The sequence below is a fragment of the Saccostrea echinata genome, unplaced genomic scaffold (genome assembly GCF_033153115.1).
Source record: "Saccostrea echinata isolate AGI-Se365-2 ecotype Australia unplaced genomic scaffold, CSIRO_AGI_Sech_v1 ptg000022l, whole genome shotgun sequence".
NCBI classification, from domain to species: Eukaryota; Metazoa; Mollusca; class Bivalvia; order Ostreida; family Ostreidae; genus Saccostrea; species Saccostrea echinata.
The window spans coordinates 18074969-18101234 of record NW_026889771.1 but is presented as its reverse complement, the minus strand read 5'-3'; the positions used below and the strand labels follow the sequence as shown (position 1 = coordinate 18101234).

Below are 26266 nucleotides of genomic sequence, written 5' to 3'. Positions count from 1 at the left end.
GTATCACAAGGCCTTCTCAGCCAGGGCCAGTGCTCTACTTCTTCAGAGAAATATCCAAATTGACTGGTCTATCAGAGACACAAAGTTATTTACAACTATATTCGCAGGGCAGTCTGTGGTAAGATGCGATTATTGTAATAGCATAGGACATGCAACTCATTTTTGTCCAAAAACAAAATTTAATGAAACACAAAGCCAGATAGATGAGCAGAACAGAACTAAACCCAATTCTGGTAGGCTTGATGTGCAAGGCAGGCCCCGCATTACTCACAAGGGGAAAGAAGTATGTAACAATTTTAATAGCCACAACGGATGTCACCGAAATTCATGTAACCTTCTCCATATATGCTCGGATTGCAAACTGAGTAACCATGCACTTGCAAACTGTAATAAATCGAAAGTGAAACAGAAAGACAACAATCATGCCAACAAGCAATGACTACAAGAGTGTAAGAATTACACAGTTGATACTAAGACTCCTATAAATATTGAAATTCTTGAGCAAGAATTAGCTAACCATCCAGATGTGAACTTTGTACATACTTTATTAGATGGTTTGAAGAATGGTTTTGATACTGGAATATCTGCATTACCTCAATTTTCTTTAGAATGTAGAAATTTACTTTCTGCAAGAAGTCAACCCGAAATAGTGGATGAATTAATCAAACATGAACTTGAAAAGGGATATTTGAGTGGTCCATATGAAGAATCTCCATTTGACATTTACCGTGTTAGCCCCATTGGTGTGGCACAGGGGAAGTATTCTAAAAAATTTAGACTGATAGTTGACTTATCATCTCCACACAACTCAGATACAGAAGCAAGCATCAACAGTCTTATCGACAAAGAGGAATATTCGTTACAATACGTACGCATAGATGATGCAATAAATATTCTTAAAACCCTAGGAAATCATTCACTTTTATGCAAGACAGATATTGTGGATGCATTCAAACTGATCCCCATCGCTCAGAAAGTTCAACCATTTTATGGCATTAAGTGGAGAAATCGATACTATTTTTACAGAAGATTAGTGTTTGGATGCAGGAGCAGTCCAAAAATTTTTGACTTGCTTTCGCAAGCTGTGTGTTGGATTTTGGAGAACAATTATGATATTCATCATGTGTTACACCTGCTGGATGATTTTTTGACAATTGATTCTCCAGGGGACGGAGGATTTCGAAGCATGGCTGTCATCACTATGGTCTTCAAAAAGTTAGGTATACCAATTTCAGCAAAGAAAACAGTGGGTCCATGTACCGAAATTGAATACTTAGGTATAATATTGGATTCTGCATTAATGGAAGCCCGTATTCCATTGGAGAAAGTTGAACGCATTTTCTCCCTCATAAACAATCTCAAAGCAAAACGTTCGTGCACTAAACGTGAACTTCTATGTGTTTTAGGTCATTTCAACTTTGCTGCACAAGTAATACCAGCAGGAAGATCATTTACATCATATATACTTACATTAGCTTATACCGTGTCAGAACTGCACCATCATGTGAATTTGACTGCAGAATGCAGACAAGATTTTGCCATGTGGGAGACATTTCTTAGACAGTGGAAGGAAAATCGTTTTTCCTGGAGGAAAATGTGACATGTGCTACCGACATTGCATTGTATACAGATGCCTCGTCAAACCACGGATTTGGTTGTTTTTACAGTGGAAAGTGGTTTCAAGGAAGATGGCGAAGCGAGATCAGTGATTTAGGAAATGACCCACTCTCTATGGCATTATTAGAATTATACCCAATTGTTGTAGCTACAGTAATATGGGGTCATGAATGGTCAGGCAAAAGAATCAAATTCTGGTGTGACAATTTAGCTACAGTACAAATTATCAAGAAACGTAGATCTAAGTCACCAATGATTATGAAATTACTAAGAAAATTAACATGGAGATCAGCTTGTGATAATTTTATTATTCTATGCGATCATGTACCTGGAAAGAAAAACGTAATAGCAGACTCTTTATCTCGTTTTCAGATGACCAAATTCAGGCAAGCAGCTCCACTGGCATCAGCACACCCAGTAGAAATTCCATCTCTCCAGGAGCTTATCCTTTATTAGCAAAACAGGCAGAGGAACTTTGTGAATTATCTTTAAGTAAAAATACCAAAAGCGCTTACAAAGTAGGATTTAATACATTTTGTCATTTCTTGTCATCTATTGGAATTGCAGCAGATGATTTCTGTCCACCTCCTGTGTCAGAACAGATTTTGATATATTTTGTAACACACTGTTTTAAAGCTCTAAATCTAAGCCACAGTACAATAAAACTGTATCTAGCAGCAATAAGATTTCATTACGTTAAAACCGGTGTGCCTAATCCTTTGTGCACTTCAAATGACAGTTGCCAAAAACTACAGGCAGTATTAAGAGGCATTCAGAAACAGAGCAGTCAAAAAGAAAAAAGACGTCCTATAACATTTTATTACAAATGCATAAATTACTACTGCGTGGAATGTTTGACAAATTCATCGACGCAATGCTCATGGCCGCCTTCTCTCTAGCATTCTTTGCGTATCTTAGGTGTGGGGAATTTACCGTGCAGAATAATAAAGAAGAGGATACTTTGAATGTTGTAGACATACTTATGGACGACACTATGAGTGCATTCACTTTGGTCTTGAAGACCTCCAAAACTGATCCGTTTCGAAAAGGAATTAACATCAGGATTTTCAAAACTGACAAATTAGTGTGTCCGGTTAAATCTATGATAGAATACTTAAAGTTAAGAAAATCAAGGATCAACGGTAACAGAACTCCAGCTTTATTTGTTGATGAAAGTGGAAACCCACTGACGCGAAATTATTTTATCGACAAACTCAAACAGCTACTTAAAGTGTTAGGATATGATGACAAAAACTTTAATGGACATTCATTTAGGATCGGGGCAGCTACGTCTGCTGCCTCTGGCAAAGTTGATGACCATATGATAAAAACACTCGGTAGATGGAGCTCAGACTGTTACAGCAGATATATTCGTACCGACGATGTAACGTTATCACGTGCACAGAAAGCTATGTGTTTTCAATGATGAAATGTGTATGATGTATTCAATGAAGGAAATGTTTATGTTACTGTCATTATAAGGATCTCAAGTAGTTGTTTATGATGAAATACGTGTTGAGAAATTTGTAAATAATTAGTTTAATGTATCACATGTGCATAGTTCTTGTACATATCTTTTATGTTGCTCTTGATGTCCATGCATTATTCTGTACTGAGGTTTTAAGTAATAGTTACGAGAATTTGTAATGATTAGTAGCCATGTATCACATGTGCATAGTTCTTGTACGTATCTTTAGGTTGTTCTTGATAGATGCATAAGTCTGTACTGAGATATCAAGTAATATTTTCAACTTTTTTCAAAATTTTCAAGGCTATAATTATACTCCTAAAAATGTATACTCTATTACACATCATGTATAAAGCAAGAAAACAACTTATGTGCAGTAGGTAAAATGTGCTTATTCATTTTGTAACTGATGTTTATTATATTCATTGTCTACAAATGAATATTTAAACTGCTTATGATTGGTAATTGGGTTCTATTATCAAATTAAGGATGGTGGTTATAACTCCTCTTCTTTCCTTTTGGGGCTCTCAGCTATTACAATTTGTTTTCGAATTTCATTACTTTTGTAATACCTTCGTTTGGGCATTTAACACATGAACATGTGTTATTTTTCCCCAAAAGAAACTCACTAGAAACAGCTATAAATACACATGCAGGGCCATCGGCCTAGACACACACATTTAGGCCATCGGCCTCTACTACAAGGCCATCGGCCTTCCAGACTTACAGGCCATCGGCCACTTAATTCACCAAGGCAATCGGCCACTCAAGTTCAAGGCCATCGGCCAGTCACTTTCAGGCCATCGGCCAAGCTATTCACAAGGCCATGGGCCAGTCACATGAGTTTATTACAGGCCATCAGCCTCACATATGAAGGTCATCGGCCTTCCACAGATTACCAGGTCATCGGCCTAGAAAAGAACTATATACGGTAAGGGCGTATTCCTGCCCCCATAATAGTCAAATTTTGAAAATCTCTTGAAATGAGAAAAAGTGCATGTATTGTACAAAATAATCCAAATGAAGACAATATATAATGAAATTAGAAAAATTAGTTGGCTTTTCTTGTCTCTGTGACATCACAAACTATTTGGATTTCCGTTATTTTTTAAATAGAGGCCAAAATGCACAGAATTTGTTCAATTTTGACTATAGTATTTATAGAGCGCAAGCTTGCTCAGGTACCATATTTACATATTTCATTAATATTATCATTCTACACATTATATCAAAAGATCTAGTCTGAGCAGACCTGCGCTCGATAATTTCTAATCAAAATACCGACGTAAAATACACTATTTTCTCTCAAAATCATTGCAATTTGGAATTTACGTCATTTTATTGACGTCATATCTAACTAATGATGTCATAGTTGATAAAAATATTTAATGCTTTGAAGTCTGCAAATATCCACCTGGTTTAGAACATAATTAAAGATTTCTCCATCAAAGTTTTATTTTGGGGGCAGATACTGGCCACTACAGAATATAGTCCTTTACAAGGCCATTGGCAAGTCACATATCTTTACAGTTTACATATTGTAGGTGCAATTTCAACATAATTAGCCATTGGCCTTACATGTACATTTAACTATTTTATCTTTGGTCAGTTTTGTTTAATGATTTTATTTGTATGTGTGTGTTTCTTGATGTTGCAATTGTTACATGATTGTCCAATAGCTGAGTAGTTCCCGAAGGCAAAGAATAAATGTAGAACTTGCAATTGACTTGTTTGTTTATATAAATGAAAGATTGAATGAAAAAGACGAAACAGTAATCTTGATCAAATGTTATGCTGAGAGCCACGTGGAAATTGAGGTTCTGTCAACCGCTTGGTTTGAAAGGTTTTGATTACGTATTATCGTTGACAATTGCTTCAATACATTGAAATACGCCTTGAAGATTTTTTTAAACTTAATTTTAAGACAATAATGATTTCTTTTACAATTAACGACAGAACAGAACACTGTAGAACTGGTAGAAAGCGGCGTGACTGAGGAAATTTGAGTTACAACTTTCACTCGTTTTATGACAAATATTGGAATTCAAAATAACCTACTAAAATATATTCTTGATTGATACAAGACATTATTTCCTTTTATATCATTTTATTGAATTTCGCGTGCTATGTAACAAATTAATGTACATCAGTGTTCAGCTGATATGTATCTCTTGTTTAGTAAAAAAACATTTTTACCACTAGGGAAAAGTGTTGTAAACGATACGCCCTTACAAATATTTAGATTCAAGATCTGGTTTCTTTTTTTCCTTTTTTTTCATTCAAAAGTTGTGGATTAGAACCAGTTTCAACAATTAATTTTTTTGAATTCTGCAGCAAACAGAATATTGTCGTGTGTATTTTACATGTGTATACTATTGACTATGGGAAAGATGTACATATTTTCTACAATTATGTTAAAAGTTAGCATGCTCAGAAAGAAAAATATTAGGATAAAAAGAGATCAAATATACTACAGACTCAGGAAATTTAAATATGTTTTCAATAGAGAGATTGGGAAACTTTTTTCCACCTACGTATCCATGTATATTAATTTGAATTGCGCTGAATAAAATATTATACAACCTTTTTTTTATCATGTTTCACGTGCACTTCGGTGAATTAATTTATTTTAGCTGATCCATTGAATGTCTCACTGTATTTTTGTCATAACTTTGCCAGAGCTAGTCCAAAATCCTTAGATCTTGTAATTTGCTGAATACAGAAAAATACAAGATTCTGAAAAGTTTATGAGGGGTGTGACATAAGTCCTATAATTTTTACTGTGGTGACACTAGGGTATTTGACATCTGAGAGAAGACTTTAGGTATGTTTGATTTGCATTAATGTTAGAAACTGCAAGCTGTTAATACTAGATATGCACCCCCTGCCCCAAATATCTAAGAGAAAGTTAAATTTAAAATAGTTCAATGATATAAGAACAGTACCAGTTTTGTGTTTTGTATACATAAGTTTTTCAAATACAGACCCTAAAACGTGCTACTACACCTCAGAAACGAACCGTACCGTTCCGTACAAAAAGCGTACCGTACCGTGCAAGAAGCGTACCATACCGTGCACAAAGCGAACCGTACCGTACACAAAACGAACCGTACCGTGCAAGAAGCATACCGTACCGTGCACAAAGCGAACCGTACCATTCATGAATAATTTTTGAAATAATTATGCAAGCCACGCCCCGATCTTGCGATGACCAATTACAGTAAGTAATTTTTTTTTATTTCTTTCGACGCAGCGCCCGTTAAAGAAGTATGGAAAATAACCCTAGAGATTCAAAATATTATTATTAAGTACCATGCCTCTGGACTTACATTTGTTTATATGAGGAAACTACTCAAAACTATAGTTACGACTTCAAAACAACTCGACAGAGTGTGAGGCGATTCCTTATTCGCTATGCATGATCGGGTTGTGCTTGACTAACTTTTTTATATTAAATGCAGCATCGTAATATTTTCGTGTACAATTTATAATAAATAAAAGTGAATTAAATACGTTATCGTTTATTTCTATAGTTTTTATCTACCCTATTCTTGTCTCTATTAACGTTCTCGGAAACCAAGACACACCGAAAAATGTATTAGGATTCTGTGCTATTTTCTGAAATCAAGCCCTTAAAATCATTTTTTCTTCATGTAAGTAATAGTTTTAGGGAGAAATGATTACAGATTTACCAAAAAATAAATAAATGAATAAATAAATTAAAAAAAAATTAAAAAAAAAAAAACAACAACAAAAAACTACGAACTAAATTGTCAATTTAAAACCGGACATGTTAAAATGTAAACGCCTCTCAATCACTAGAAAAAAAAATAAATAAAAGCGATGTATATATAAATAATATGTGCTGGTTAACACTCTTCTGACCAACCCAATATAACATACTGTCAAAAAGTTCGATCGCCACATTTTCGCATGGAATTTTCAGTTTAATACAAGTAGTCAAAAAAAAAAGAAAAAAAAATCTGGATATATGTCAGAATTAATTTTTATTTAAAGCACTTTCCAATTTCATTTGCTTTATTCACTGAAACAAACTTGCAGGTAAAATATGTTACCTGGAATTTACACAGAGCCCAGTTTAATCTTTTTTAAAAAAAAAATGCGTAGTCCGTACATGCGTATTCATCCAAGTTTGTTTTTTTTTTTTAAAGAAACACATACTGTACATTTCTTTCCATGGTCTCGTTATCTAGACTGACGTCTTCCTATGCTTTCGTTATTTACTCTAAAACATTTAAAAATTTCGTTCAAGTATTGTCATCACACGTGCACAGGCAAAAACTTAAGCTGTGTATATTGAACCGTATCTAATCCCGTTAGTCCAGATATGCCTACATTCACACGTGTATCAACAGTTTGCTGTCTTATACAGTAGGTCTACAACAATGAACCAGTTTTATTCAGCAGATAAGTAGAATTTCATTTGCAGTCAGCTTTTCTTCGAAATCTTCAATAAAAAAAGTTTGAGTTTGACAAGGAAACAAGGGGGGGGGGGGGGGATAGCACCCTCCATGGGCAAATTATTCATTTTCAAAGTTTTTGAGAACATGCATGGCTGCATATTATTTATTTTCTAGATAATTGAAAACGGACTATTTATTTGTAACATTTTGACATATTATTTATTTCGGAAATCTTTCTTTGCAGTCAATATATATTATAAACATTTATAAATTGTAAATTGAATTGAAGCTGTCTTAACTGTTTTCTTGATTGTAACTTCCTTTTAAAAAGCGTTTTTACACATTGATGGAAAATTTATGTTTAAAGGAAAACAATTACGCGCACAAAAATTAAGTAATATTTTGCACTAATTGTGTGCACTTCTACTGATTACTTTTCAATGTATTTTTCCTAGTGAGCAAATAAATAAGAAAATAATAACTTATTTTTTAATTGTTTGTTTGATCATTCGGTCAAGAGAAAAAATCTTTTTTTGTTTGTTTGTTTGTTTTTTATTTTAATGAAGCAACAGCGACAAGAACGTAAAAAGAATGGTAGACGAAATGAAAGCATGAGGAATTTATAAAATCAAACTCATTTGTTTAAAAGTGTGATAAGTGAATATTTAAAAAAATAATTGTATTCAATTAGGAAAATGAAAAGGAAAATAAACATATGTAGGCTTATTCTTAAAAAAAAAAATACAGAAAGGCCTTTATGGCGACGCAACCAAAATATTTTTTTTTCATCCTTGTTATGCAGTGTTTGCTGATATGTTTGATTTCTTTCCAAGTTGTTGAACCATAAGGCAATGGTGTACGAAATAAGATAATAAATAGACAACTAAAACTATTTTATTTTAAAATTTGAAAGTAGTTAATACAGAAAGTAAATTAAAAAAGATACAGTTAATAAGACAACTAGTTAATGTAATAACGAAAATACAGCTGTAAAAAGGAAATATTTATAACAGCTTTAACTTAAAAAAAAACTTATTAAAAATGCTTGCGATACCGTCCTTCCATTTATATATATAAAAAAAGAGATTATAATAAAGAAATATACGACTTTATGAAGTAGCCAATCATAAACTAAAGCGTACAGGCTCCGCCCACTTAATTTACCTACCGTTCACCAAAGCGTACCGTTCACAAAACGAATCGTTCCGTGCAAGAAGCGTACCGTACCGTGCACAAAGCGAACCGTACCGTACACAAAACGAACCGTACCGTGCAAGAAGCGTACCGTACCGTGCAAAAAGCGAACCGTACCGTTCACAAAGCGTACCGTTCCGTGCAAGAAGCGTACGGTACCGTACACAAAACGAAACGAACCGAACCGTGCAACTGGTGTAGTAGCACGTTTTAGGGTCTGTAACACTTTCTTCCCTAACAAATTAAGGTCATAGAAAAAAAAATTCAATCCTTAATTAAAAATAAAAATTTTTATTGCATTTTTTCATTTTATTTTTATTTTTCTGACTGACTGCTTAAATTTCGAGCTTTTATTTTTATTTTTATTTCGACCCCCCAACTCAAATTTTTGGAAAAAATTCCCGTAAAACAGAAAATAAAAAAATGTTGGCCTAATTATCAAAGGTGAATGTCAAAGGGGAATAACTTTGCTCAGTAGAATACAAATTAATAGAGCCCTGGCCAGGACAAGAACACTTGACTAAATGGTCCAGATGTTTAAAATTCTGGTAAAAATATCTTTGCTTATTAAAACTTTTACTCTGTTTGTCTCCAGTATGCCCAGGAGCAGAGAAGATTTTCAAAGAAATAATGCATTTTCACTACAGATTTAACACAGCCCTACCATAACACCAGAACCCATGGCCCGGGATCATGAAATTTACAAATTTGGAAGAGGTACCCTCATCATCATAACTATGCAATTAGTTGAAGATTTTCAAAGAATTCACACATTTTCACTATATTATCAATAGAGCCCCCCCCCCCCCCTCAGAGAAATAACAGAACCCCTGGGACCACAAGTTTCAACAATTTTGTAAAAGCACCCTTGCTCATCATAACTATACACTTGTTTCTTTGCTTTATAACCAGGAATAGAAACAAATATTTTGAAAGAAATTATGCATTTTCACTATATAATCAATAGAGCCCCCCCCCCTTCACCAGAACCCCTGACCCTGGGGCCATGAAATTCACAATTTTGGAAGAGGCAGCCATGCTCATCATAACTATGTACTTAGTTAGTTTATTTGATACCCAGGAGCAGAGAAGACTTTCAGAGATTTAATGCAGTTTCACTATATAATCAATAGAGCCCTTCCCTAACCCCAGAACCCCTGACCCAGGGGCCATAAAATTCACAATTTTGGAAGAGGCAGCCATGCTCATCATAACTATGTATTTAGTTTATTTAATACCCAAGAGCAGAGAAGAAGATTTTCAAAGAATTAATGTATTTTCACTATATAATCAATTGAACCCCACCCTAACACCAGAACCCCTGACCCAGGGGCCACGAAATTCACAATTTCAGAAGAAGCAGCCTTGTTCAACATAACTATGTACTTAGTAGGTTTATTTAATACCCAGGAGCAGAGAAGAAGATTTTCAAAGAAACAATGCACTTTCATTATATGATCTATATAGCCCCACCCTAGCACCAGAACCCCTGTCCCAGGGGCCATGAATTTCACAATTTTTGTAGAGGGCTCAATGCTTATTACAATCATGCCAACAGTTTGACTGCTTGACTGTCCAGGAGTAAAGAGGGAGATTGCATTAATTTTGGTGGTTTTAGTCCCACCCCTCAGGCCCCAAGGGGGCAGGGACCATGAAATTAACAACTTTTGTTCCCCTTCACCCATAGATGCTATATGCCAAAATTGGTTGAAATTGGTTACAGAGGTTCGCTCCTGAGTTTTTGAGAGCAGATTTTTGCCTAGACCTCTACTTAAAAAATTCTGCATAACGTTTTAGTTCTTACAATAAAGTTGGATTCTGCAATGCTAATTAAACTACATTCAATTAAAACCCCATGATTAAATTACATACCGAAAGCATTAAGTAAGGAACTATATTTTGTGGCGGAAGGTTTTATAGAAGAAATATTTACAGTATTGTTAAGGGGGCCGACTGGGATTTTCATTGCGCAATACTTCGCGCAGCAAAGTAAAACAAATCATATTTACTCTTTTAAAGCAACTATTTTTACATAATTTATAAAAATTAACAGATTTAGGAAATCTAAGGTTAAAAAATCTAATTACATTTTTAAATAACTGATTTTTTGAACGATTTTTCAAATGATGGGTATACAGACGTCGTAATAGTGTGTTTTTGACATTATGAATAACCGAAGTTCTTTAAGCGGGGTCATTAATTATGCCATAAAATAAAAAATATAAAATACATGCTCTTGAAATTTTAAACATAGGAAATTGAGAATCTAACAATCATTTTTATAATTTTTTTTTGTAAATCTGTGGTATCTGTCATGTTTTGTTGTACTCCATAAAAACAGGAAAATATCAAGTATTTTGACATTTTGAGATGCTCCCTCTGGAAACCAGACAGTAGAATTTCACTAAATTTTCACTAAATTTGGCATGTATACCCAAGTCAATGTAAGGTACATATGGTATAAAATTAAAGAGTTTCTCTATAGTAGTTTTCACACAATAAAACCCCAGTCGGCTCCCTTAAATTTGGATTCCTATTTTACATGCAGCCTGCACATAGTTACAGTCCCTGAAACGTTCTACTTTCCCATTTTTCCGTTCGCTCACCGTTTGTTCAGTGTGCGTTCACCGTTCGCTCTCCGTTCACAGTTTTGCGTTCACCATTCACCGTGCGCTCGCGTTCACCGTTCACAAAGCGTTCAGCGTTCGCTCTCCGTTCATTCACTTTGCATTCACCTTGCGTTCAGCGTTCACTTATCACTCAGTCTTCAGTGTCATTCAGAACTCCCAAGTGAAAGGACTTATCTTTTTTAAGTAAGGATTTACAGGTTTTTTTAATTTAATAATTTACATATCGTGTTTAAAGAATCATTATTTCATAGGGAAAAAATTATCCACAATATTCTAACATACTAATTTTTTTTTATTATTCTAACTTAGCTTAAGGTTATTTATTAATTTACTCTGGAAAATAAATGTTGTTATAAGTATGTACCAATGTAGAACGATGCTGATAAAATTAAATTTAAACATGGGCAAATTATACAGATACTTCAAGCACTGCAACATTTTATTGTTATGTTAAAGACGACAAATCGTTAATGGAGAGATAATTATCCAAGTAAAATTATTACGCAGCAAAATTATGAAAATATTTATTTCTAACATATTGCTAACACCTTTTTTTTCAATTACTACAGAAATATATGAAAGAACTAGTTCTAATAGTTATACATAGTACTGCGGATATCCTGTTAATTTAATATCTTTGGAGCGAATTAAATTGATAGAGTGGTTAAAGGAAATATTTATTTAAAATGTAATTCACTACAAAATTTTCTCTACTATAATATATGAAGTCTACAGCTATAGAGAAAAAATTCTTCCTTCACTGTAACTTTATATGTTTGATATTCGATATTATTAATACACATGTAGCCCCCCCCCCCCCCCCCCCCATTTTCCCCCTAAATCGGTTACTTAGTCAGAAAAAGAAGTTAATGTGTTTTGTAGCACAAAAATTTCAGTCTCAAAACAAATATGCATCTAAAAAAGACACAAAACAATTGTAGTTCAAAATGTACATGTGTCGGTGGTGGTATTTTAAATTGGCAGAGAGTATGTTTCAAATCCAAGTGTTAATGCCCAATGTATTTTATTTCTTTATTTATTATTGGAATGTTGGAATCAAATCTAGAAATGATAAAAATAAATGTTAAAACTTGTTGGAAATACTCACACTTCGTCTTCGATGTGACGAGACTTTCACACCTGCACAGTATCGAATGATTTTGATTGACAGGACAAGCACGTGGACTTCGTGTGTACTTAAAGCACGAAAATAAAAACGAATATGACTGTCAAACAGATGGATTTGTTGATAAAAAAAAAGTTACTTTCACTGTCTGATATATTTAGAAAAATAATTAATAATTTTTGTTTGATATAGGTACAAACATCTAGTGAAGCCTGAAAGGGGGGGGGGGGGCTAAAACGGAATCTATCTCTTTTTCTCTCTCTCTCATTTGTCTGTTTAATAAAAAAAATTAACAGCATATTACTTAAGTATCAAGTTCTGAAAATATAATTTATAGCAAATAATATGAATATGCCTCTTCGTATTACCTAGCTGCCATAATGTAGCCCTCTCCGATTTTTTTTTTTGGGGGGGGGGGGGGGGGGGGAGAGGGCTACAACTCCTTAGGATCTCCGTAATGGTGCAAGTGCGGGAGTGATTCACTACCGCACAGATTTCGGCTCAAATTATCAGTAAGTGGGTATTTTATTAACATATCTTACCTGAACTCATAAAATGTAGTTATGCAAGACATGAACTGATCCAAAAATATACAGAACAATCCGTATATCTGTTATTTTTCATGTATGTCAACATCACAACTTGAATTTATCCACCATGTTTACTGACCTTGATCGATTTTATTTTGGGACAACCAATGAGAATTCGGGATCTACGGGAGTGGATCTTTTAGGATTTCCCCTTATTTTAAGCATAAATATCACTGTTTATGAAAAAAAAATCCCATGGAATGCTTTTATTTATCGATGTTTAGTGATGTCATACAACACAAACATTTATCAACACCGACATTTACTTTATCAAGTGATTCTAAAGAGCTAAATCCACGAAGGGGCTAAATCGGCCCAGTCATCAAAATAAATGAAACTTTCTCACATAAAACTCTAAGATTTGTATGTTGTAAAACAATTTATTTTTTAACAATATCTTTTCTGGTTTTCTTTTTACATTCATTTAAATTTGGTATTGTTTTCCTTATTAATACTATCACATCATTACGTTGACGTTACATACTTTAACGTCGTGACGTTGACATTCTGTATAAGACAGTAACATATGTACGTTAATGGAATAAAAATAACCAATATAGGCTCTTCTGTAAATTTTTTTAAAATTTTACTATGAATTTTTCAAAAAGTTCTGAAAAGTTTTGGTTTATTTTTTTAATTAAAGCTATTTGTACTCTAAAGAAATGCCAAATATTTGTTTTATACAACTGTTGTCTGGTATAATCGTTGATACATGTAACACGTTTTAGATGAAAATAAGAGAAACGTTAAGTTGAAAACAAACACAAAGTGTTAATCCGTCATATTTGAGTAAAACTGAATCAATGTAGTAAAATATATACTATAGTAGCCATGGATAAGGATTTTATCATTCTTAAATGTGTTATTGTATGGTCATACGGTGTACAAACAAAAAATATCGTTTTTTTTTTCCCGAAAACACACAAGTACTCTTTAATAACGAAAACATAAAATTAAAATGAAAAGTTGCATTAAAAATGAATACGTTTGAAGTTACCATCTATTTTATTGTCATTTTGAGAATTTCGTTGCACTACCGAAAATTATGGCATTTCCCGGACATTTGAAATGAAATTGTAGTTCATACATGTAATACACGTAAAATAGTGACGTTTGACGACAATCCTGCGCACCACAGATTGTCAGGAAAGAAGCCACTACAGACTTTTAAACATGAGTGATGCAAAGTATCAAATCGGCCGCAAAAAAATTATTTTCCAACAAAAACACAAGATTTCCAAAGTATCTGAATTTCAATACGGAACCTGAAGTTAAAAAAAAAACAAAAAGATAAACGGAAATGGCACATATACCACTTCACGCAATGTAAATCACTTAATCGAAATAAAGTTCACTAATTATGATAACTATGTTATATCATCAAAGAGAAACTTTTTTTTATATACCCACAATAGATGTGAAAAGAGATTTCAGATGATAAAAACGATCGAATGAATTATTGCTAACTAATCGTTTTGTTATCATATTATCATATCTTACACACTCCCATGTTGGGGAGTACGTATTATAAACCCTTTTAATAAAATCATAAAGTAATGATTATCCGGTGAGAAGTGAAAATTACATTGAAACATACCAACATCTAGGACTTTCATATAGTTCAAAACCAGTTTTAACATTTTACTCATAATTTTCATATATTTAAAATAACGTTCCGTTTCTCCATGTACAATTTCTAACACAACTACAAATAGATGAGTACAGAAGACGATAAAATAATCATTATATATATATACATATTGCATATGAGATTTTTAACTTGGACGTTTTCGGATCGTTACTATTTGTAATTAAACAAAAATATACGAAAAACAGCTACTGGTAGTAGTAAATGGCTATCATTACAGACCGTTGAAAAAAAAAAATTATAGACCACATGTCGAACTACATATTACCCCCCCCCCCCCCCAATATCATGTTCAAATGCCCGATCTATGAAGGTATATTCTATATAGACGTCCTTTCAAAAAAAACAAATATGATAGACAGGCAAAATTACCGGTAGCAGTTAAATCCGTTAATAATAATAATAATACATTAAGGATACATGGCCGTAGGAACCGGGGGGTGGCCATGCCCCCCCCCCCCCCCAATAATTTTGCCGATATATAGAATACTATATAAAACAAAGCTACTATATGCTTGTGTCCCGTCAATAAAAACGTCTGATGCCCCCCCCCTTTTTTTTTGGCTTGTCAAGGAATTTTGGTATTTGATAGTGTCCCCAACTGAAAATGTATGGATGTGCCTCCCCCTCCTCCCTAACTGAAATTGCTACCTACGGGCCTGGGATCTATAATAAATTTATGCAATGACTGAGTCACGAAAAATCAATCGTTTTTTAAATAAATTTTTATCAAGGAGATTAAAAAAAAATGAAAACTGCTATTGAATTTATTTTTATACTATATATATATATACTATATATATATACAAGGACTAATATAATCAGCATTGTTATTTATTCACTTTACTACTTTCTTGTTAAAATGGCAGCAGCAATTGGTCGAACTGTTCCACGTATTTAATGAGTGAGGGTGAGAATCCCGAACCCCCCTCCCCCAATAACCCCTGTCTTTTCTTTTCTTTACTTTTTTGTAAATGTATTAGTTTTCTTTTCTTTTTTTTTTTTTTTTTTGCTTCTTATTTTATATCAATGTTCGAATCCCCCCCTTTATGAATTTACACTACTACATGTATAAACATGCTTACTAATCTTGGTTGCCCTCTCTCCCTTGGGCCTGTTACATTTAAGTGGAGTAACTCAAAATAGAAAGAGATAGCAAGTAGCCTCCCTTTGACATTTTTTTCATGTGTTGGCTAGGTCACAGCATGCATGCGATACTGAAGTTACTTAAAACCTTAAAGAGTTGTCACTGCCTTGGTAGTAAGTTATTCGTTTATACAATGTAGGACATTTTTCTTATAGAGGCCTATCACAAAAATTACACGCGATCTGTAAAATCAATCTATGTTTATTTGATTTGTCAACTCGAATTTTCTAGGTTGAGTACTTCGTAACATAATTTATGTTAAGAGGTCTCGGATCAGTAAAGGTTTTCACTAATAAATATTAATTAATCTTTTGTCTTAAAATGCCACTGGCGATTTCTGAAACGCATGTTGGGTATCATGGGTATGAGTTATAATTATAATACATGTACATGTAGTAATGATAGACTCTATTACGTAACATTAACCATTTGTACATGCTGTCGATACAGACTTCACGACATTTATGTTTTGTAAGGTGGCAAAACAATCATTATAAATACGACTTGGTAGTTGCATCCGATGTAATTTGTTTTATATTCTAGGCTATTCCGACACGGCCACTCAGGAGAAAATAAAGATGTAGCCTACATGTTTCTCGGGTGATCTCCCTTTGATTACATAGTGACCATGGTGACGAGGAGCCGGGAGTTGGAAAACAAATTCAAAGCATAAATAAATAGGCAGAGGAAAAGAGTACACATTATTATTTTTTTTTAACATTTCAGTATAATGATGAGTAAAATATAGATCATCTACTCGAAGGAAAAGTCTTGGGTCAGGACTGAGGCACGTAGGCCTAGTACACAAAATGTCGACATTATTGCATCTATGCAGTCATGCCTAGCGAGAGTTTTTCGTACTTTTTTGCACCACAACACAAAATAACTTATAATAAATATAACAATCGCATTTCAAAACTTCTTGATATTTACAAAAACAATATAGAATATTTTTCTTTTCTATTAATATAGGGTAATCCCCGCTATTTTCACTGTGTGAGACGATGCTAAGATATTTGAATCGAACGAAAAGCATTAATTTCGATGTGGCCACACCCCTCGAACAAAATAAAAATATACTTTATTTATTCATATTTTAATCATCTTTTCAATGGTATAAATTTTATTTTGTTTGAAGGTTGTGGCCACATCAAAAATTTGAACCAAAGACGAAAAAAATGCTTTATTTTGATAAAAACAAGCAAAGTGCACGTGTTTAGACGTTTTCTGTACAAATATGACGTCATCAAATAAAAAAATTGGCATATACTATTTAAGCTTGATACCCAAGGATAATATTTCTATTGTTAATTTTTTTCTTCCTCTAAGTTTAATTTTCTTGAAAAAATAGGCCGATTTAGCCCCTTCGTGGATTTAGCTCTTTCAAGCGCAAGTCTCAGTACATCACGCGAGAACTGTCATGGCTGCTGAGGTAAACACACGGATTTATTTTACTCGGTTTTCGCGCATAAAGGGCTGTGATGTTGATAGTGAATAAAAATTCCGTCTTATTGGAAGTAAGTTGAATGCAAAAACAATTTATTTTGCCTGCAGTTGCCCGTATCTAAAAAATATATTTGCACCATTACAGAGATGCAGTGGAATTGTAGCCCTCTCCTGAAAATATCAGATTAAAAAAAATCGGAGAGGGCTACATTATTGCAGCTAGGTATTACCTTGTCCGAGTATAATCTCGGGGAAATGTCTACAGGTACATGTAGAAGTCTGCTCAATAATTAAATCATCATGGAAAATAGAAATGACACATAAATGTATTATTGCAATAAAAATTTAAAATATGAGCGTATTTATTAGGGATGTCAACGAATTGTCAACTATTCGACCATCAGTCGAATGGACCAACGATCGAATAATGAAACGACATTCGAATATTATTATAAATAAATAAATACAATAAATGAGTAATAACAAAATGCAATTCTCATCACAAAATTGAGGAAATGTCTTTCCTCAGAGACAGTCGATAATTTTTCTAAACAAAAAACGGCTGATTTTCCCTCTACGTATAGAAATTACTGTTTTGTAATTATAAGTGCTTCACTAATGTGAGAAGTATTTTTCAGTAACGACCTGTGTTGTTTTTGTAATAAATTACCCACTAATATACTGGACTTTGTTTGTAAAAATATTAATTGGACTTATACCATGTACCAATTATCTTTTGTTATTTTAAGATTGCTCAAATGCAAGGAACAAGCCATAGCTGTGACATGTTTTGACACGTCGATAATTATTAAAACAATTCGCTTACATTTTAAACTGCTTAAGGACATCTCGATAGCCAGAGCAATCAATGATTGATTAAGCAGTATCTAACTGTTTAACAATTTCATAGGCACCTGACGTGTAAATAGTGTGAGATCCCCTCCCCCCCAATTTATTCATAATAAGCTTTAAAAAATATCGGCTGTCAATTTTTAATGCTTACTGAAATAAAAACTGACTGCATGACTGTACAGACCGATTACTGATTTCTATTGAAATCATACATTTTGGAGAATTAGTTTTCTAAAATTATTTCACATAATCATGCTATCTATGCGTTACATTGCACTAATTTTGATGGTACTTTTTAAATATATTAAAGTAAAAGGGTTTTTGAGTAATAGATACGCAGTGAAGCTTGAGATATTTTTTTTTTCAGAAAATGTTCCAAATATTCGACTATCGTTCGAATAATGCAATCGAATAATCGACTAAGGAAAATAAATATTTTGACATCCCTAGTATTTATACAATACGTCCACTGACCTTTGTAATTAATTTTTTTTTTCATTATTTTACACGAAATCGCCTTGGCACGGAAATATATGAATGTATGTTACAACCATTTTAATTCATTCTATAAGTCAGAAGTTTTCTCTTATTTGTAATGGGTTTTTTTTATATCAAATAAGAATAAACATATTTATTTTCCAACTAAAATAATTTTATCTTTTATACTACAGCGTTCGACAACAATAATATTGCAATGTTTTACAGCGATAAAAATCGTGTGATTAAAAACTTAATGTGCATACATCGTCTTTCTTAAGACAATTTTGGAGCATTTTTTTAATTATTTATTTAATCATTCATTGATATGTTTATTTATTTATTATTATTCTTTTTTTTGGGGGGGGGGGGGGGCACCTGACATTAGAATACAAGAAAATAGTTTCAATGCAAGGAAAAGATCAGAGGCATTCCAAATAAATCGTTCATCTTGCGTTCACCGTTCGTTCACTGTTCACTTTGCATTCGCATTTGCGCTCTGTTCGCGTTCTGCGTTCGCTCACCATTCAGCGTTCACACATCGTTCACCAAGTTGCGTTCAGCGTTCACTCACTGTTCGCTCTGCGTTCGTTCAGCGTTCATTCACCGTTCGTCCAGCGTTCACTCACCGTTCAAGTGGGAAAGTAGAACGTTTCAGGGACTGTATTTTGTGTAGTGAAATGTTTTATGCTGGTCCTAAATAATATATTAAATTAATCGTCTTAAATTTCTATCATCATATTGGACAAATATAGCAAATATATTGTGAAAGTCCTGGGGAAAAATAGCCCATTTTAGGCTTAAAATTAACACTATTTTAGGTATATCTAAAAATTAACATCACAGACCCCCACTTTTAATTCTTTTAAATTCAGAAAAATGTCATTACTTTCAAATGATTTTATTGCTTCTTAAATTTTTAATGCCAGAAAATGACATTTTTTGAGTAAATTGAAACTTTTTTTGTTGTCACAAATTTTAAAGAGATTTTTCAAGACGAAAAAAGACTGTGTTTTTTCCCATAATTTATTTGGATAAAAAATATTACAGGAAAAAATTTGAAAAATTGATTTATGTGTAAGACGTAATGATAGTGCAAAAAGGTCATATTAAATGCTCCGTAGCGCCGAAAGAAGCGCATTGACCCCCATTTTTGGCTTTGATTTTTAACTAAGCTATGTGCATAGATTCCAAAAATATACTTGATAAAAAAAATCTCAATACTTTTGATAACAGGACCCAACTTCCTTATGCGGTTTCAGAGAAGAAGCTGAAAATGTTCAAATGTTAAAGCACGACGGACCACACACAACGACGGACAAAAACGGATAGCAATAGGTCACCTGAGTGATTCAGGTGACCTAAAAACTAGGAAGTGATTCCTTAAACATTTTTTCTAACAACCTACCTGTACAATATTCGATATAATCTGTGGAAGCATAGACATAGGAAACCTCAATATATTGAATAAAGATAAGGACACAAAAGCTTTCTCTGCATCAAGCTTATTTGAATCCGACAGTACAAAGACAGCAAAAGTTACCAGAGAAACCTGTACAACAAAAAGGGAAAAATAATGCTCATTACACAATTTTTTAACACATGATTACTTGAAAAGTGATGTGCCATAATAACAATTTATAGAATTTTTCCATTGTAAGTTAAAACACAAGGACACATTACCCAATGATACAAATGTATTTAAGTTTTCCCAAGAATTTAGATTGAAGTATTGCTCTTTAACATGTTTCCTCACCAAAAGTTGAGATATATCACCAAGCACTTGTGCAAGATTCAAGAGGAATACTAACTAAAAAAGACTTGAATTGCTAGTATTACAATTTTTGGTTCAGATATATTTTTATGTATACAGTGATGCCTTGTTTATCCGAACGCCTCTGTCCTGAACGAAATCTGATAAATGAACTGTCCGGATAAGTGAATCACTTCTCAAGAACTCTCTATAAGCATGTACATATGCACATACTGGTATCAAATGTGAAGGCTAAGAAAAACAAGAGGCCCAAGGGCCTTAACGGTCACCTGAGTACAATACAACAATTTAGAGGATCCATAAACTATGAAAGTACTTTTTGTATTATACAATAAATATTCTTGCATAATTCGCTTATTCTATTAAGCTTTCAAATACATTATTTACATTGATTAATTATCAAAGGTGAATGGCAAAGGGGAATAACTTTGCTCAGCAGAATACAAGTTAATAGAGCCCTGGCTAGGACCAGAACACTTGACTAAATGGTCCAGGTGTTCAAAATTCTGGTAAAATACCCTTGCATATTAAAACTTTTATTCTGTTTGCCTCAAACATCCCCAGAAGCAAAGAAGAATTTCAAAGAAATGCATTTTCACTATATTATTCAATAAATAAAGCCCCATCCTTACATCAGAACATCTGACCCATTGGCCATGAACTCGCAATTCTGGAAGAGGCATCCTTGCTCATCATAACTATACACGTTCTTTACTTTATAACCAGTAGTAGAAAAAATATTTTGAAAAAAATTATGCATTTTCACTATATACAGTCAAACCTGTATTAAGAGACCTTCCAACGGAGAAAGGAAAAAAGGTCACATATGACAGGTGGTCTCTTAATACAGGTTGCTTATTTTCCGCAGTGTTCAAATATACAATGCTGAAAATATTACACTGCATGTGGAATGACATGTATTTTATATTCTACTACGATTATTGCCGAGATCAAAGAAATGCCGCGGACATTATTCTCCAATAAATCACGAACGTCATCAAAAAATTATCAGATCAGAAACACAAGTCAAATCTGTACAGTTGAAATAAATATTTCAATGTAGAATCAAATACTTATTTAGACCACATCGATGTGTCGTCTTCCGCAGTCTAAACGTGTGTATTGCCTGAAACAGCTGATAAATATCCATTTTTATAGCCAAGTGGGGCTGTTCTACGGACCTCCCCACAACATTTACACTCCCCTGATTTTACTGATAAATCAATGAAATAGACAACTGGTTTTGTTATTTTTCATTCATAAAAATTAATCAATATATGTTACAAGCAAATTTATAAATAATTAAAGGATATTTTTAATCCAACAAAAGCTGAAATCGTCTGCATTTTATGCAATCGATTGACCCTCTGGTGTTAAATGGAACAGCGAAATTGCGACATGGTGACCTAATTCGTTTCTCTATAGAGAAAACGATCAACTGTATTTTGGAGCCGTGAGTAGAATAGAAATAAAGTCCTTATTGTCGTGAATGATGCAGGATAACCTCCTCGGTCTCGAAATGTTGTCTGAAATATAAAAGCCTCAGCTAACGCCTCGGCTTTTATATTTCAGACAACATTTCTCGACCTTGGAGGTTATCCTGCAACATTCACGATAATAAGGACTTTATTTCTTAAACATATTCTGTTTATTTCCGCTTTTTAATAGGTACTGCTCAACTCTAAATGCTTTAACACTGTAGGTACAATTGTCCTGTTCAGTAATAAATTTTGCTTGATCCGCACATGAGTCATTTGATTATTGTGAAATACATGTACATGTATTGTGAACATTTGAAAATATTAAATTTTTTTATACAGTATAAAAAAGCTGCAAAGATTTTTTTTTCTAATAATATATTTTTTACATGATAGCCCATATATAACTTCGTATGTTTTGCGCATTACTAAGAATTAAAACTGTATCATGGTTTTTATTATGCACTTGGTAACAAATTAAATTATATTTATGACTAAAAATCTATTGAACCTTTTTTTTTTTTTTCATTATTGAACTACGCGTCTAATTGCCTGGTTGACACCAGTTACTTCAATTGCTTCAATTATCACCTGGTATGGGTGCTAGCTAGCGTGTGTTTACATACCCCATTGGTGACACAATTCACTTAAATAAACATCTAGAAATTAGTTATTTGTTAATTAAAAGTTAAATAGGCAGGTTTTATAGCTGAATATCCATTTGGCCCTTATAGCACGAAATGATATCGGGATCAACCTCGAACGTCTATTTACAAAATGGCACTCAATCATTTGAGAGAAAAAACGTGAATGTTTATGTATTAGATTTTAATGTTTATTCAATAAATATCAAAACGTAAGTAAAAATATTTATTTTGAAATGTTGTTTTGTTCGTAAAATTTGCATTATATAATTATTAAATAAATTAACGCGTGTCTGTAGATGTTTTGAACCAAAAAACGTAGCATCCTCGACCGAAAACGAAAGTAGGAATCAGAAATTTTATAGTTGTTAAATCCAGGTAAAATTGTCTGAAATTACAAAAAATGGTCAGGAAAATCACGGTCGCTGGTCGCATTAGACAGGTTGTCGTTTAATACAGGTATAATATATAGGGAAAAGTGTTGGGAGGAATTTTTACGGTCACATATGACAGTGAGTCGCTTAATACAGTGGGTCGCTATGGCAGTTTTAACTGTAATCAATAGAGCCCCCTCCTCCCCCCTCACCAGAACCCCTGACCAAGGGGCCATGAATTTCACAATTTTGGAACAGGCATTCTTCCTTATCATAACCATGCACTTCCTTTGTTTGAAAAATACCCAGGAGCAGAGAAGATTTTGAAAGAATTTATGCCTTTTCCCTATATAATCAATAGAGCCCCACCCTAACACCAGAACCCCTGACTCAGGGGCCATAAAATTCATAATTTCTGAGGAGGCAGCCATGCTCATCATAACTATGTACTTACTTTATTTAATATTCAGGAGAGAGAAAAAGATTTTCAAAGAATTAATGCAATTTTACTATATAATCAATAGAGCCCTGCCTTAACAACTAAGCCCCTGACCCAGGGGCCATGAAATTCACAATTTCTGAAAAGGCAGCCATGCTCACCATCACTTTGTTCTTAGTTAGTTTATTTAATACCCAGGAGCAGAGAAGATTTTCAAGAATTAATGTATTTTTTAAATGTATAATCAATAGAGCCCTGCCCTAACACCAGAACCCCTGACCCAGGGGCCAAGAAATTCACAATTCTTCAAAAAAGGCAACCAGGCTCATCATAACTAAGCACTTAGAAAGTTTATTTAATACCCAGGAGCAGAGAAGATTTTCAAGAATTAATGTATTTTTTTAAATATATAATCAATAGAGCCTTGCCCTAACACCAGAACCCCTGACCCAGGGGCCAAGAAATTCACAATTTTAAAAGAGGCAACCATGCTCATCATAACTATGCACTAAGTTAGTTTATTTAATACCCAGGAGCAGAGAAGAAGATTTTCAAAGAATTAATGCAATTTTACTATATACAGCTAAACTTCGAAATCTCGAACACGGATATCTCGAATACCCCGGATATGTCGAAGTAAGGCCATGGTCCCGACGAAATTTGCTTTATAAATGATTAAAATAAACCCCTCTATGTTGAACACGGTAATGTCGAATACCCCGGTTATCTCGAAGTAAAATTGTGTACCCATTCATTAAAATCACATGCGTTATCTCGAAGTCAGGATAATTTTCCGCACTGATGATCAAGTCCGTTAGGTAAACTGAATGCTCTATTGATAACACCCACCTGTCTGTCACGCTCGGGTTACCTGTGTTCCTGGGATCAACAGATAATAGCGCGATAATTATACGAAGTGTATGTATGACTTACCTTGATTGTAATTATGCATGCCAAAGGTTGTGTGTATTAGTCTAATGCATACGCGTGGATGACACGTTCATTGTTTTGTGGCTTGGGTACGTTTATCTTGATAATTAATCGCAATTTAATGCTATGTGAAATATGCGCGCATACATAGTTTACGCATATGGAAGTGAAAATTATAAACATCGAAGTAAAACAAAATTCTATAATTTAATGCAATTAGAATTTATTTTCCCTACATGAGCATGCAGAAATTACAATCGTCCGTACACACCATCATGTGAGCATGTGTCGCAGTAAAAACTTGTGCTGTAGTGCCCTGTGATTCAGTGTTGTTCTGTTGTTAGACAAAAGTGCGTGATTTTTCTTTTGTGTTTGATTTTATTATGGTAAAATAATTTTCTTTTAACTGATTTTACATGTATGAACATGTTTTTCCAATAAAAGAAATGTATATTTCGTTTTCGTTATTCTGACAGCGACCGGTTTTAAATTTAAAATGCATAGACGATATCCGGTTATGTATACATGGGAAACGATGCTAGCGGTTGACTTTCCGCATTGGATTATACTTCTGTGCATATTATACAAAGCTTTTATTTTGTGAATTATAAAGAGGATAAATTTTTTGATTGCTAAATACATGTACATGTATAGTAAAGAAATCTTTTACAGAATTTCAAACAAGAAGTATTTCGACATGTTTTTACTATTAAGTACATGTTCACTGCACTAAGTTTATTTGAAGTTCATTTGAATTATAACCCTCGATATGTCGAACCCCCGGATATCTCGAAGTTCATCAACGGTCCCGTCAACTTCGAGATAACGAAGTTTAACTGTAATCAATAGAGTCCCACCCTAACACCTGAACCCCTGACCCAGGGGCCATGAAATTCACAATTTCTTAGGAAGCATACATGCCCACCATAACTATGTACTTAGTTACCGGTAGTTTATTTAATATCCAGGCACAGAGAACCAGAACCCCTGACCCAGGGGCCATGAAATTTACAATTTCTGAAAAGGCAATCATGCTCACCATTTAGTTAGTTTATTTAATACCAAGGAGCAGAGAAGAAGATTTTCAAAGAATTAATGCATTGTCACTATATAATCAATAGAGCCCCGCCTTAACACAAGAACCCCTGACCCTGGGGTCATGAAATTTACAATTTTGGAAGAAGCACTCTTGCTCAACATAACTATGTACTTACTTAGTTTATTTAATAACCAGGAGCAGAGAAGAAGATTTTCAAAGATTTAATGCAGTTTCACTATATAATCAATAGAGCCCCCCCCCCCCCCCCCCCAACACCAGAACCCTTGACCCTGGGACCTAAATTTCACAATTTTGGAAGAGGACTCTTGCTCTTCATTACTATGTATTTAGTTAGTTTATTTAATACCCAGGAGCAGAGAAGATTTTCAAAGAAATAATGCACTTTTACTATATGATCTATATAGCCCCACCCTAGCACTAGAACCCCTGACTCTCGGGCCATGAATTTCACAATTTTGGTAGAGGGCTCAATGCTTATTACAATCATGCCAACAGTTTGACTGCTTGATGTCCAGGAGTAAAGAAGAAGATTTTTAAAGATTGCATTAATTTTGGTGGTTTTAGCCCCACCCCTCAGGCCCCAGGGAGGAAGGGACCATGAAATTCACAATTTTTGTTCCCCTTCACCCATAGATGCTATATGCCAAATTTGGTTGAAATTGGTTGAGCGGTTTCAGAGAAGAAGCTAAAAATGTTCAAATGTTAACGCACACCGCACGACGACGGACGAGAACGGATAGCAATAGGTCACCTGAGTGACTCAGGTGACCTAAAAACTTTAATACCTTAATTTATTGATTTTATTTTTTATAGTTTCAAGGGAAGTAATTAATTTTAAAAAGATATTAAAATGTAATTTACACAATAAAAAAAATGGATAGGCAATTTTAAGCTGAGACCTCTTTATTTTACTTAATTGCCTTCTCTTTGGTGCGTGACTGCATGCAT

General features: G+C 33.8%; 1 protein-coding gene and 1 pseudogene across 4 annotated transcripts in view; one reads left to right on the top strand and one right to left on the bottom strand.

Moving 5' to 3' along the window:
* The window catches only part of LOC133190567 (multidrug resistance-associated protein 1-like), a 962792-nt gene that overhangs the window by 691412 nt on the left and 245114 nt on the right, over positions 1-26266 (bottom strand). For 3 of the 4 annotated variants that reach the window (XM_061326266.1, XM_061326267.1, XM_061326269.1), the window contains exon 13: positions 20028-20171. The exons of the other annotated variant lie outside the window; for it this stretch is intronic. In XM_061326266.1, coding sequence (XP_061182250.1) covers positions 20028-20171 — 144 coding nt within the window. The remainder of the gene's footprint in view (positions 1-20027; positions 20172-26266) is intronic. 4 annotated transcript variants of the gene reach the window in all.
* On the top strand, positions 1597-3081 carry LOC133190572 (uncharacterized; annotated as a pseudogene).